General features: G+C 40.6%; 1 protein-coding gene across 1 annotated transcript in view; it reads right to left on the reverse strand.

Moving 5' to 3' along the window:
• The window catches only part of dync1i1a (dynein cytoplasmic 1 intermediate chain 1a), a gene marked incomplete at its 5' end in the record, with an annotated part of 140692 nt that overhangs the window by 71133 nt on the left and 58382 nt on the right, over positions 1-11177 (reverse strand). Inside the window, one exon of the mRNA XM_079522096.1 lies at positions 8124-8249. Within this exon, the coding sequence (XP_079378222.1) occupies positions 8124-8249 (126 nt within the window). The remainder of the gene's footprint in view (positions 1-8123; positions 8250-11177) is intronic.

Here is an 11177-nt window from a genome sequence, read left to right on the forward strand (position 1 = left end):
ATATAGTGCTTTCAAATTTGAGAATTTTACAATGGGGCTCAATGGCAGATAGTGGCACGTCAAAAAATCACTTTCACCTAGAAACTCCATTCACACTTTTTATAATTCAGCTTACTGTGGAGACACATGCTGGAATTTTTTACTTTGAAATGTTTTGTAGTTTCTGAGTTATTTAACTTTAACGCCCAATGCATTCTCAATGGCAATAGCACAAACTTTGGCATGCTACTAGTCCTACATACTTACAATTTACAATTTAGGCATTTAGCAGACGCTCTTAATCCAGAGCGACTTACATTAAGCAATAACAAAAGCATGGCATACATCACATATATAAAAAGTAGTTATCATGAATCATGCGTAGACTAAGAACGTAACAGTGGAGTATCTATGTAAACTATACATACTATACTATATAATATATTATACATGTGTACTATAAAGTGCTATGACTACATAAAGTGCAATTCTAGAGCTGTCTACGTAACAAGCTATAAGTCTGTTTAAAATACTATCTAAGTCTACATAATGTGCTATCTAAGGGGCTAGGCTAGGGCAAGTGCTACGGGCCATGGTGGAGTCTGAAGAGGTGGGTTTTCAGACTACGGCGGAAGATTGGGAGTGAGGCTGCAGTTCTGACTGTGATGGGAAGTGCATTCCATAGTTTTGGAGCCAGAAGGGAGAAGAGTTTGGGACATGTGGAGCGTTGTCCCGGCGTTTTTAGTGAAGGTACCTCCAGCTTCCCTGCGTTGGCTGATCTGAGTGCGCGGGAGGGTTTGTAGGGTACGATCATACTTGTGAGATATGGGGGGGCCATGCCTTTGGTTGCTTTGAATGCCAGCATCACTTACACCTAGAAACCCCATTTAAGCCTATTTAGGTTCATCTTACAGTGGACATGTTTGCCTGAAAATGAATCTTTGAAATGTTTCATAGTTTTAGAAATATAATTCTTTTAAATTTGAGAAATTCAGAATGGGGGTCAATGGCAGATTTTGGCAAGTAAAGATTTGAGTGGGGTTTGAACCCACAACCTCCAGATCATGTAGCCAGTGTGCTAAGTCACTGAGCTACTTGCTACCTGCCACAACACAGTTTGCCTTTCCCTTTGAGTATCAACATTAATACAAAAATAAAATACAAAAAATAAAACAACAGGAGATGTGTCTATTGTTTCTTGTGCTGTTGTTTATCTCTAGAGGTTTGAATGCTTATGAACCACAATGGAAACAAGTCTCTGGCTCTTCTATCATCAACTATTTTGCTTTTTGTACACAGCATGCAAGCAAGCACAGTGGCTCACTGGGTACAGAGCCTACCTGGGAATCAAGAGGCCACAGGTTCAAGCCCTGGCTTGGACAAAGTGCATGAAAAAATGACATACATCATGCTTTTTCGTCACGCTTTTTCGTATGCTATAGTATGTCGTTTTTTTCATTTTTTTCAAATCCTCCAAAATCACGAAAAACGACTTGCTATAGTATGCCGTCCGAAACCATGAACTATAGTATGTCGTTATTTCATGATTTTCATATTTTTTTCAAATAGTCCAAAATCACGAAAAACGACATGCTATAGTATGCCGTCCGAAAAAAATTATAACTTTGGCATGCTACTAGTCCTACATACTTACACCTAGAATCCCCATTCAAACCTATTTAGGTTAATCTTATGGTGGACATGTTTGCCTGAAAAGGAATCTTTGAAATGTTTCATAGTTTTAGAAATATAGTGCTTTAAATGTGAGAAATTTATAATGGCAGATTGGCACGTCAAAAAATCACTTTCACCTAGAAACTCCATTCACACGTTTTATAATTCAGCTTACTGTGGAGACACATGCTGGAACCTTTTACTTTGAAATGTTTTGTAGTTTCTGAGTTATTTAACTTTAACGCCCAATGCATTCTCAATGGCAATAGCACAAACTTTGGCATGCTACTAGTCCTACATACTTACACCTAGAAACCCCATTCAAGCCTACTTAGGTTCATTTTACGGTGGACATGTTTGCCTGAAAAGGAATCTTTGAAATGTGTCATAGTTTTAGAAATATAGTGGTTTCAAATTTGAGAATTTTAACATGGGGCTCAATGGCAGATATTGGCACGTCAAAAAAGCACTTTCACCTAGAAACTCCATTCACACTTTTTATAATTCAGCTTACTGTGGAGACACATGCTGGAACTTTTTACTTTGAAATGTTTTGTAGTTTCTGAGTTATTTAACTTTAACGCCCAATGCATTCTCAATGGCAATAGCACAAACTTTGGCATGCTACTAGTCCTACATACTTACACCTAGAAACCCCATTCAAGCCTACTTAGGTTCATCTTACGGTGGACATGTTTGCCTGAAAAGGAATCTTTGAAATGTTTCATAGTTTTAGAAATATAGTGGTTTCAAATTTGAGAATTTTAACATGGGGCTCAATGGCAGATATTGGCACATCAAAAAAGCACTTTCACCTAGAAACTCCATTCACACGTTTTATAATTCAGCTTACTGTGGAGACACATGCTGGAACTTTTTACTTTGAAATGTTTTGTAGTTTCTGAGTTATTTAACTTTAACGCCCAATGCATTCTCAAGGGCAATAGCACAAACTTTGGCATGCTACTAGTCCTACATACTTACACCTAGAAACCCCATTCAAGCCTACTTAGGTTCATTTTACGGTGGACATGTTTGCCTGAAAAGGAATCTTTGAAATGTGTCATAGTTTTAGAAATATAGTGGTTTCAAATGTGATAATTTTAACATGGGGCTCAATGGCAGATATTGGCACGTCAAAAAAGCACTTTCACCTAGAAACTCCATTCACACTTTTTATAATTCAGCTTACTGTGGAGACACATGCTGGAACTTTTTACTTTGAAATGTTTTGTAGTTTCTGAGTTATTTAACTTTAACGCCCAATGCATTCTCAAGGGCAATAGCACAAACTTTGGCATGCTACTAGTCCTACATACTTACACCTAGAAACCCCATTCAAGCCTACTTAGGTTCATTTTACGGTGGACATGTTTGCCTGAAAAGGAATCTTTGAAATGTGTCATAGTTTTAGAAATATAGTGGTTTCAAATGTGAGAATTTTAACATGGGGCTCAATGGCAGATATTGGCACGTCAAAAAATCACTTTCACCTAGAAACTCCATTCACACGTTTTATAATTCAGCTTACTGTGGAGACACATGCTGGAACTTTTTACTTTGAAATGTTTTGTAGTTTCTGAGTTATTTAACTTAAACGCCCAATGCATTCTCAATGGCAATAGCACAAACTTTGGCATGCTACTAGTCCTACATACTTACACCTAGAAACCCCATTCAAGCCTACTTAGGTTCATCTTACGGTGGACATGTTTGCCTGAAAAGGAATCTTTGAAATGTTTCATAGTTTTAGAAATATAGTGGTTTCAAATTTGAGAATTTTAACATGGGGCTCAATGGCAGATATTGGCACGTCAAAAAAGCACTTTCACCTAGAAACTCCATTCACACGTTTTATAATTCAGCTTACTGTGGAGACACATGCTGGAACTTTTTACTTTGAAATGTTTTGTAGTTTCTGAGTTATTTAACTTTAACGCCCAATGCATTCTCAATAGCAATAGCACAAACTTTGGCATGCTACTAGTCCTAAATTCTTACACCTAGAAACCCCATTTAAGCCAATTTAGGTTCATCTTACAGTGGACATGTTTGCCTGAAAATGAATCTTTGAAATGTTTCATAGTTTTAGAAATATAGTGGTTTCAAATTTGAGAATTTTAACATGGGGCTCAATGGCAGATATTGGCACGTCAAAAAAGCACTTTCACCTAGAAACTCCATTCACACTTTTTATAATTCAGCTTACTGTGGAGACACATGCTGGAACTTTTTACTTTGAAATGTTTTGTAGTTTCTGAGTTATTTAACTTTAACGCCCAATGCATTCTCAATGGCAATAGCACAAACTTTGGCATGCTACTAGTCCTGCATACTTACACCTAGAAACCCCATTCAAGCCTACTTAGGTTCATCTTACGGTGGACATGTTTGCCTGAAAAGGAATCTTTGAAATGTGTCATAGTTTTAGAAATATAATTCTTTTAAATTTGAGAATTTTAACATGGGGCTCAATGGCAGATATTGGCACGTCAAAAAATCACTTTCACTTAGAAACTCCATTCACACGTTTTATAATTCAGCTTACTGTGGAGACACATGCTGGAACTTTTTACTTTGAAATGTTTTGTAGTTTCTGAGTTATTTAACTTAAACGCCCAATGCATTCTCAATGGCAATAGCACAAACGTTGGCATGCTACTAGTCCTACATACTTACACCTAGAAACCCCATTCAAGCCTACTTAGGTTCATCTTACGGTGGACATGTTTGCCTGAAAAGGAATCTTTGAAATGTTTCATAGTTCTAGAAATATAGTGGTTTCAAATTTGAGAATTTTAACATGGGGCTCAATGGCAGATATTGGCACGTCAAAAAAGCACTTTCACCTAAAAACTCCATTCACACTTTTTATAATTCAGCTTACTGTGGAGACACATGCTGGAACTTTTTACTTTGAAATGTTTTGTAGTTTCTGAGTTATTTAACTTTAACGCCCAATGCATTCTCAATGGCAATAGCACAAACTTTGGCATGCCACTAGTCCTACATACTTACACCTAGAAACCCCATTCAAACTTTAAAATGTTCATCTTAAGGTGGACATGTTAGCTTGTAAAGTAATCTTTGAAATGTTCCATATTGTTAGAAATATAGCCCCCTCCTCTATGTGATCTCGCCCCTTCCCAGCCCTTTGATTTTACTATAAACAGCCATTTAATTGTCTGGTAACCCGCACGCACTGCTCACACATCGATGGGTTCTTTTTCATAACCGTCAAGGTATGCTGTGGTGTCCCGTATGACTAGCCCACTGCGCCATTCTTCTTGAAATCGGTCTTGAAAGTAAAGAGTTGAGTGGGGTTTGAACCCACAACCTCCACATCATGTAGCCAGTGTACTAACTCACTGAGCTATTTACTACCTGCCACAACCCCGTCTTCCTTTGCCTTTGAGTAACATCATTGATGAAAAAATAAATAAAAAAGATACCAGGATATTTGTCTATTGATTGCTGTGCGGTTGTTTATCTAGACGTTTGAATGAACCAACCACAATGGAAACAAATCTCTGGCTCTTCTATCATTATCTATTTGGCTTTTTGAACACAGCAAGCACAGTGGCTCACTGGGTACAGAGCCTGCCTGGGAATCAGGAGGCCACAGGTTCAAGTCCAGGCTCTGACAGCTTGTCCCTTGATATTGTGACAATTCAAATGGCTTCAACATAGAATTGTTGAGAAAATAAATGCTAATACAGTCAACCTAATTTGATCTAGAAAGACAATCAATGTTTTCATGTAGTTTCATGTAGTACATACTTACAATACTAAGTATGTAGCTTGTCATGGTTTTCGACAACATACTATAGTATGTCGTTTTTCATGATTTTCATCATCTTTTAATCGTCGAAAACCATGAACTATAGTATGTAGTTTTTTCATGATTTTCAGAATGTATTTGAATCGTCAAAAATAACGAAAAACAACATACTATAGCATGTTGACATGACATGTCATTTTTCATGAATTAAAAAAAAATATATTTTTTATAGTAGGCCTATGTGGTTTTTCATGATTTTAAACAATTAAAAAAATATATATGGGGGTGCCCGCTGGCCAAGTGGTCCGGGCACATGCCACATATAGGCTTTGGCCTGACAGCGTGTCGCGTGTTCAAGTCCCCCAGACATTGCTGAATGTCTCTCCCCTTCTCTCTGTCCATCTTCACTTGATACTATCAATAAAGGCAGAAAAGCCAAAAACAAATCTTTAAAAGAAAATATATACATGAAAAATCATGAAAATGGACACTGGGGCTGCTGCGTTCGAATTCATTCCCTATGCCCCATATAGTGCACTACTTTGGGGTTCCGCCATTTTGTTATAGTGTCCGAATATGTAGTGAGCATTTTTGCACCCTAATGTAGTGGACTGAAGTATCCCACAATGTACCGGGAATTGTAGGGACCATTCGATGGTCACTACAAAAACACAGCGAAGCAAATCTGCCCCATAATGCATTGCGCAAGCTCGCTCTTGAGCGCACATGCACGCGTTTGCGCGCATGTGCACTGCTTCTGCATGCATGCGCTCATTGCGCTCCAACTCAGAAGAGGCAGAAGTTGAACCAGCGAAAGAAATCAACACAAATGTACTTTTTAAACTTTCGTTTTCCCCTCTCTTTTCTTCCCTGGCGGATCTCGAAGCTACAGATCTCGAGACAAATGATCTGTGCATTTATTTGCAATTGTTTTATTTTATTTATAATAAAACAATTCATTTGCAATAGTAGGCCTATTACTAATCTGATTCATTGTATCACCCAGGCCCAGCGCATGACGTTAGGAGAGGAATCATTTGCTTGCTGTAGAATATATAGCGTTAATAGTTTTTGGATTAAGGTTGGTGAGGTTGTAAGGCTATGTGCTAAAGTCCAATATATATTTTATACATCTAATCGTTGTTTAATTATCAATTAATCAATCAATCAATTATCAATCAAACACGTTTTACAAGTCCCACGGACACGGAACTTCACCTTCTAATACTAGCATAGAACCCCTTTCTGACAGCTGCCCTGCTGGCTATGCTGCCTTAGAACCCTGTTCTATCAGCTGCCTTGTTAGTCTAGTGGACTGTTACGCCGCTTTTCAAACCATCGTTCATGGGTTCACGGTTTCGCGCCCTGCTGCCGACACTATTTTTACAACCGCAGACTTTTTTAATAGTTTAAGCTTGGTGAGGTTGTAAAGCTATGTGCTAAAGTCCAATATATATTTTGTACATGCATGTGAGACACATTAATTGTGTCTCCGAACATATGTTTTATTAACATTAATTAATTCCTGCCATGAAAAAATATATGTTATCTAACATTATTTCATTGAATTGCGATAAATACATTAAAACTTCATTATGTAGGCAGTAATTTATTGGACTGCTGTTTCTGTTAACGTCCGTATTGTGAGCAGAGCATGTAGATCGGCTACTTTTGGTAATTCTTTACCAAAAGTACCCGATCTACAAGCTCACAACACAGACTTGCTTATAGATCGGCTATTTTTGCCGTATCCCCCCCCCCCCGCCCCCCCCAGGATTAGCGGGGGTTCATAATCATGCTGCTGATATTTTCATATTGTCAAGGTGGTGCACTGTTTTCATATTGCTGGATAATGGATATAATATTCATTTATTGATAATATTCATAGGCCTATGTTATTTTAAAAGAATAACCTTTTTATCATAGACATATAGGCCTAAATGCCTGCAAACTTATTTTCATTAACCTATTTTTTCTTTATTCATCCATGAATTTAAAAATAATTTAACAAACTGTCCTTGCAGGGAGGTGACAGCCTGCAGTCACTAATTTGATACAGTCTGTTCCTAGCGAAAATTCAGCAGCAGTGTTTTGACTGGTTTCTTGTAGTCAGTTGATTCTTCATATCCAAATGAGTGAAACGGCCGGGATGATTTGTTTATTTTTCATACAGTTCTTTATGAGGCGATCTGAAAAACCCTATGGGGATTACAATGCAAATAAAAAGTACATGAACCCGCGGACCTATAGCGCCCTCTACCGATATTGACGTCAGAGTCGGTGCTCCCCATACAGGGAGTATTGTCCGAATTCATCACTATTTGAGTCCACTGAGTCTAGGGAACAACCCTAGCAATTCGAACGCAGCCTGGGACTGGGCTCACTTACTTCCTGGATTACAATTCCCATAATGCTTTGGTGCACTGCTCCACCTTGTGGGGAGGGGAGGGGAGGAGGGGTCCAGGAAGTCCAGGAAGTAAGTGAGCCCAGTGTCCATTTGAAATACAAAAAATATCTAAAAACACATATTTCCCACATAAACCCCCCCCCAGGAAAGTGTTTCTTGTCTCCCAAACATCATTAAAATAAGAGTTGCAAAAGAGGTGCCAAGTGTCCCTTGAATCTTCAAGTAAAAATGTCATGATTGTGACAGCCCTAGGAAAGTGCAACATCAGAGTTGATACTTCACCTCTCCAGCGTCATAGACCCACACGCGTCCCTCCGAGTCGCCCACGGCCACCTCCTTCCCGCCTGACGACCAGCGCACTCTGTTGAGCGCAGACGCTCCCTCGATGGTGACGCTGGCTGTCGGGACCTGGCAACATAATACAAGACAGAGAAATATACCACAATCATAATTAATATAGACGTTATATGGAGCAATCATTCTGTAAGTGAGCCAATGTAATCGGCCATACATCCTATTCATAATTCAACTGTATTCTATAGACTGCACTGTAAGTACTCTCGTAGTGCCCCCATAGTGTAGGCTACAAGCCTACTGAAATATGATATCGTTGCTGTCGGGAGGAAACCACCTAACTCCATTGGTTAGCCGATTCGACCGGTATCATACGATCTTATGGGCCCAGTATGTCCGTTTATCATCTATCTTATGGGCCCAGTATGGCCATACTGGCCTACTCATCATAGTAGCCTGGTCAAGGTTTCCCCCTGGTGGACATGTCATTTCCAACTATTGTCGGTGCATGGAAACTAGGGGCTACTAATATATACTATTCTCTGCCTATCGGGATGTAACTTGGACGGCGCTGAGTCGGGTCTGGTGGCCAGACACGGCGCGCCTCCGTCAGGACATCAGTGATTATCAAGCAAAATAATCACGGAGAACTACCGACTGAGCCGTTGGGTCGGCAAAGCATGCCCATACTAGCTCGAAACAATCGTACTGATCCTAACTGATAACTGCAGTCTTGTCCATTGATACCAGTCGAAACAGGTGCATTGGTGAGGGTCCCCCCCCCCCCTTAAATCAAGCTAGTTCAGATTTAAAAATGTAGACTGGCATTTTTATTCCTTTTCTTAGTCAGTGGGAACGGGGGACTGCCCATAACTCCGAAGTCCCGTTAGTCCGAACATGCGCTGCTCCCGTGCTTGCAGTTATGTTTAGGGTTAGGGTTAGGGATAGGGTTAGTAATTTCGGAACAATGAGCCTTTGGACTAATAACTCGGTACCGTGGGAAAGTACGTGCAAAGTTTCACGGCAATCGTGCGGTGCCAGAGATTAGATGCTCACAGACAGACGGACGGACGGATGGACGGACGGACGGACGGACACACACATGGCAGAGACGATACTACCTATAAACATACTAGGGAAAAAAACCTACAGTAGTATACGCCAGTGGTTCTCAACCTGTGGGTCGGGACCCCCAGGTGGGTCCCCACATATTTTGGGAGGGTCCCCAGGTGACATTGAGTGAAGTGACCATTTAAGGACTTTTGAGACCTATTTAATACCTCACAAAAGCCATTACTGCATCAAAAGAAATCAAGAAAACTATACTGTAAAAACTAGTGAAACATTGGTCAAATTGTCAAATAATTTAAGAAAGAGGGGAAAAAGTGAAAATAGCCGATCTACAAGCTCACAACGCCTCGCATTGCGAGGTGTTGTGAGCTTGTAGATCAGCTGTTTTCACAATATTTTCCAAAAAAAACAACTAAATGCAATACCTCAACTGAACTCAATTCCAAGTGATTCTCAGGGTGAGGGTCATCCCCAGTTCAATTGTGATTATTTTGGAGGTACCTACAGTTGGAGGCCATCGATATTGTCCTTTTCTTTTCTTTTTTTGTTGCGTGATCTGCGCAAAAGGACAGTTAACCCATTTTGGGCGGGAACCCCTTTTGTTGTTTTAAACATTATGTTATAATTTAGCTATTGAAAAATAGCAGATCTACAAGCTCATAGCGCGCCACCGAGTGGCGCGCTACGAGCTTGTAGGTCTGCTATTTTTGAAAAACTGTATCTGTACTGTATCTGAAAAGGTTGAGAACCACTGGTATTACCCCAGCAACCACTTACTGCGGATATCCCAGCCGGTCACCCATGGCAACATGCAACAAACAATCCAATCATTATGCGACGGTCATTATGGTGATGATCCGGGCACGCTCTTTTGGCAGCAGCCACCACACACACACACACACACACACACACACAGCCAGTGCACCTTATTTTAATAGCTGGTGCCTGAAGCGCCGCCGTCATAAATATGGTTCCCTGTCATGTCGAGGTTGAGCTTGACACATGTCAGGCTTGTCAGCAGTGGAGACAGAGGCCTTGGCATCACGTCTCCTTAATGCACAGCTTCAGAGCTGACCACATGGCTGACTGTCATTAGTCTGCTGGATTCCACTGCTCCGCCCGACTCCAGCAGAACTGAGCAAACTAAATGAGCTCGCTCCGTGTTGTGTGCGTGCGTGCGTGCGTGCGTGCGTGCGTGCGTGCGTGCGTGTGTGCGTGCGTGCGTGCGTGCGTTTGAAATGAGAACCAGGCGTACTGCAGTGCCATTATGAGTGTGTGTGCGTGTGTGTGTGTGTGCGTGTGTGTGTGTGCATGTGTGTTAATACGACGGTAACAATGGGAGGCTGTTGCAATTAAATTGACTGTGCGTGTGTCTCTGTCTAAGCGAATGTTTTTTATGAAGCACATTGTTAGCAGAGTTAGGCCGTCAATAATGAACTCATCCAAGGCCTGTTGTTGTTGTTGTTGTGGGAAGCATGCTAATAAACGTATCATCTATGCTCCTACTGTGCTGTGTGGACTGAAAACACTCATTAGCAATGTATGCAGTGGTGGGAAAGTACTCAAATGTTTTACTTAAGTAAAAGTATCAACACTGCAATGTAGACGTACTCTGTTACAAGTAACAAAATACTTGAGTAAAAGTACAAAAGTATTGGTATCAAAATGTACTTAAAGTACCAAAAGTATCTGCCTCTTGGCCAGTTCCCACTTGAAAAAGAGTCTCAATGTGTTTTTACTGGTTAAATAAAGGTTAAATAAAAAATCACACCCGTGTGAAGTGAGTGGTGCAACTCCGTGTGGGGGTCCGTGTGGGAGCTCCAGACCCCCAGGAACGCGCCCAGGGGGCCGGGCCGGTTCCGGCGTGCCGGTTCCGGCGTGCCGCCCCGCGTCCGAAACGGTTGAGAAATGACAGAGTTTAACAACCATGCTGTTTGTGCCGTGATTTTTGTACTTTTTCTGTTTTGTGTG

The sequence above is a fragment of the Electrona antarctica genome (genome assembly GCF_951216825.1).
Source record: "Electrona antarctica genome assembly, chromosome: 15".
Taxonomy (NCBI): domain Eukaryota; kingdom Metazoa; phylum Chordata; class Actinopteri; order Myctophiformes; family Myctophidae; genus Electrona; species Electrona antarctica.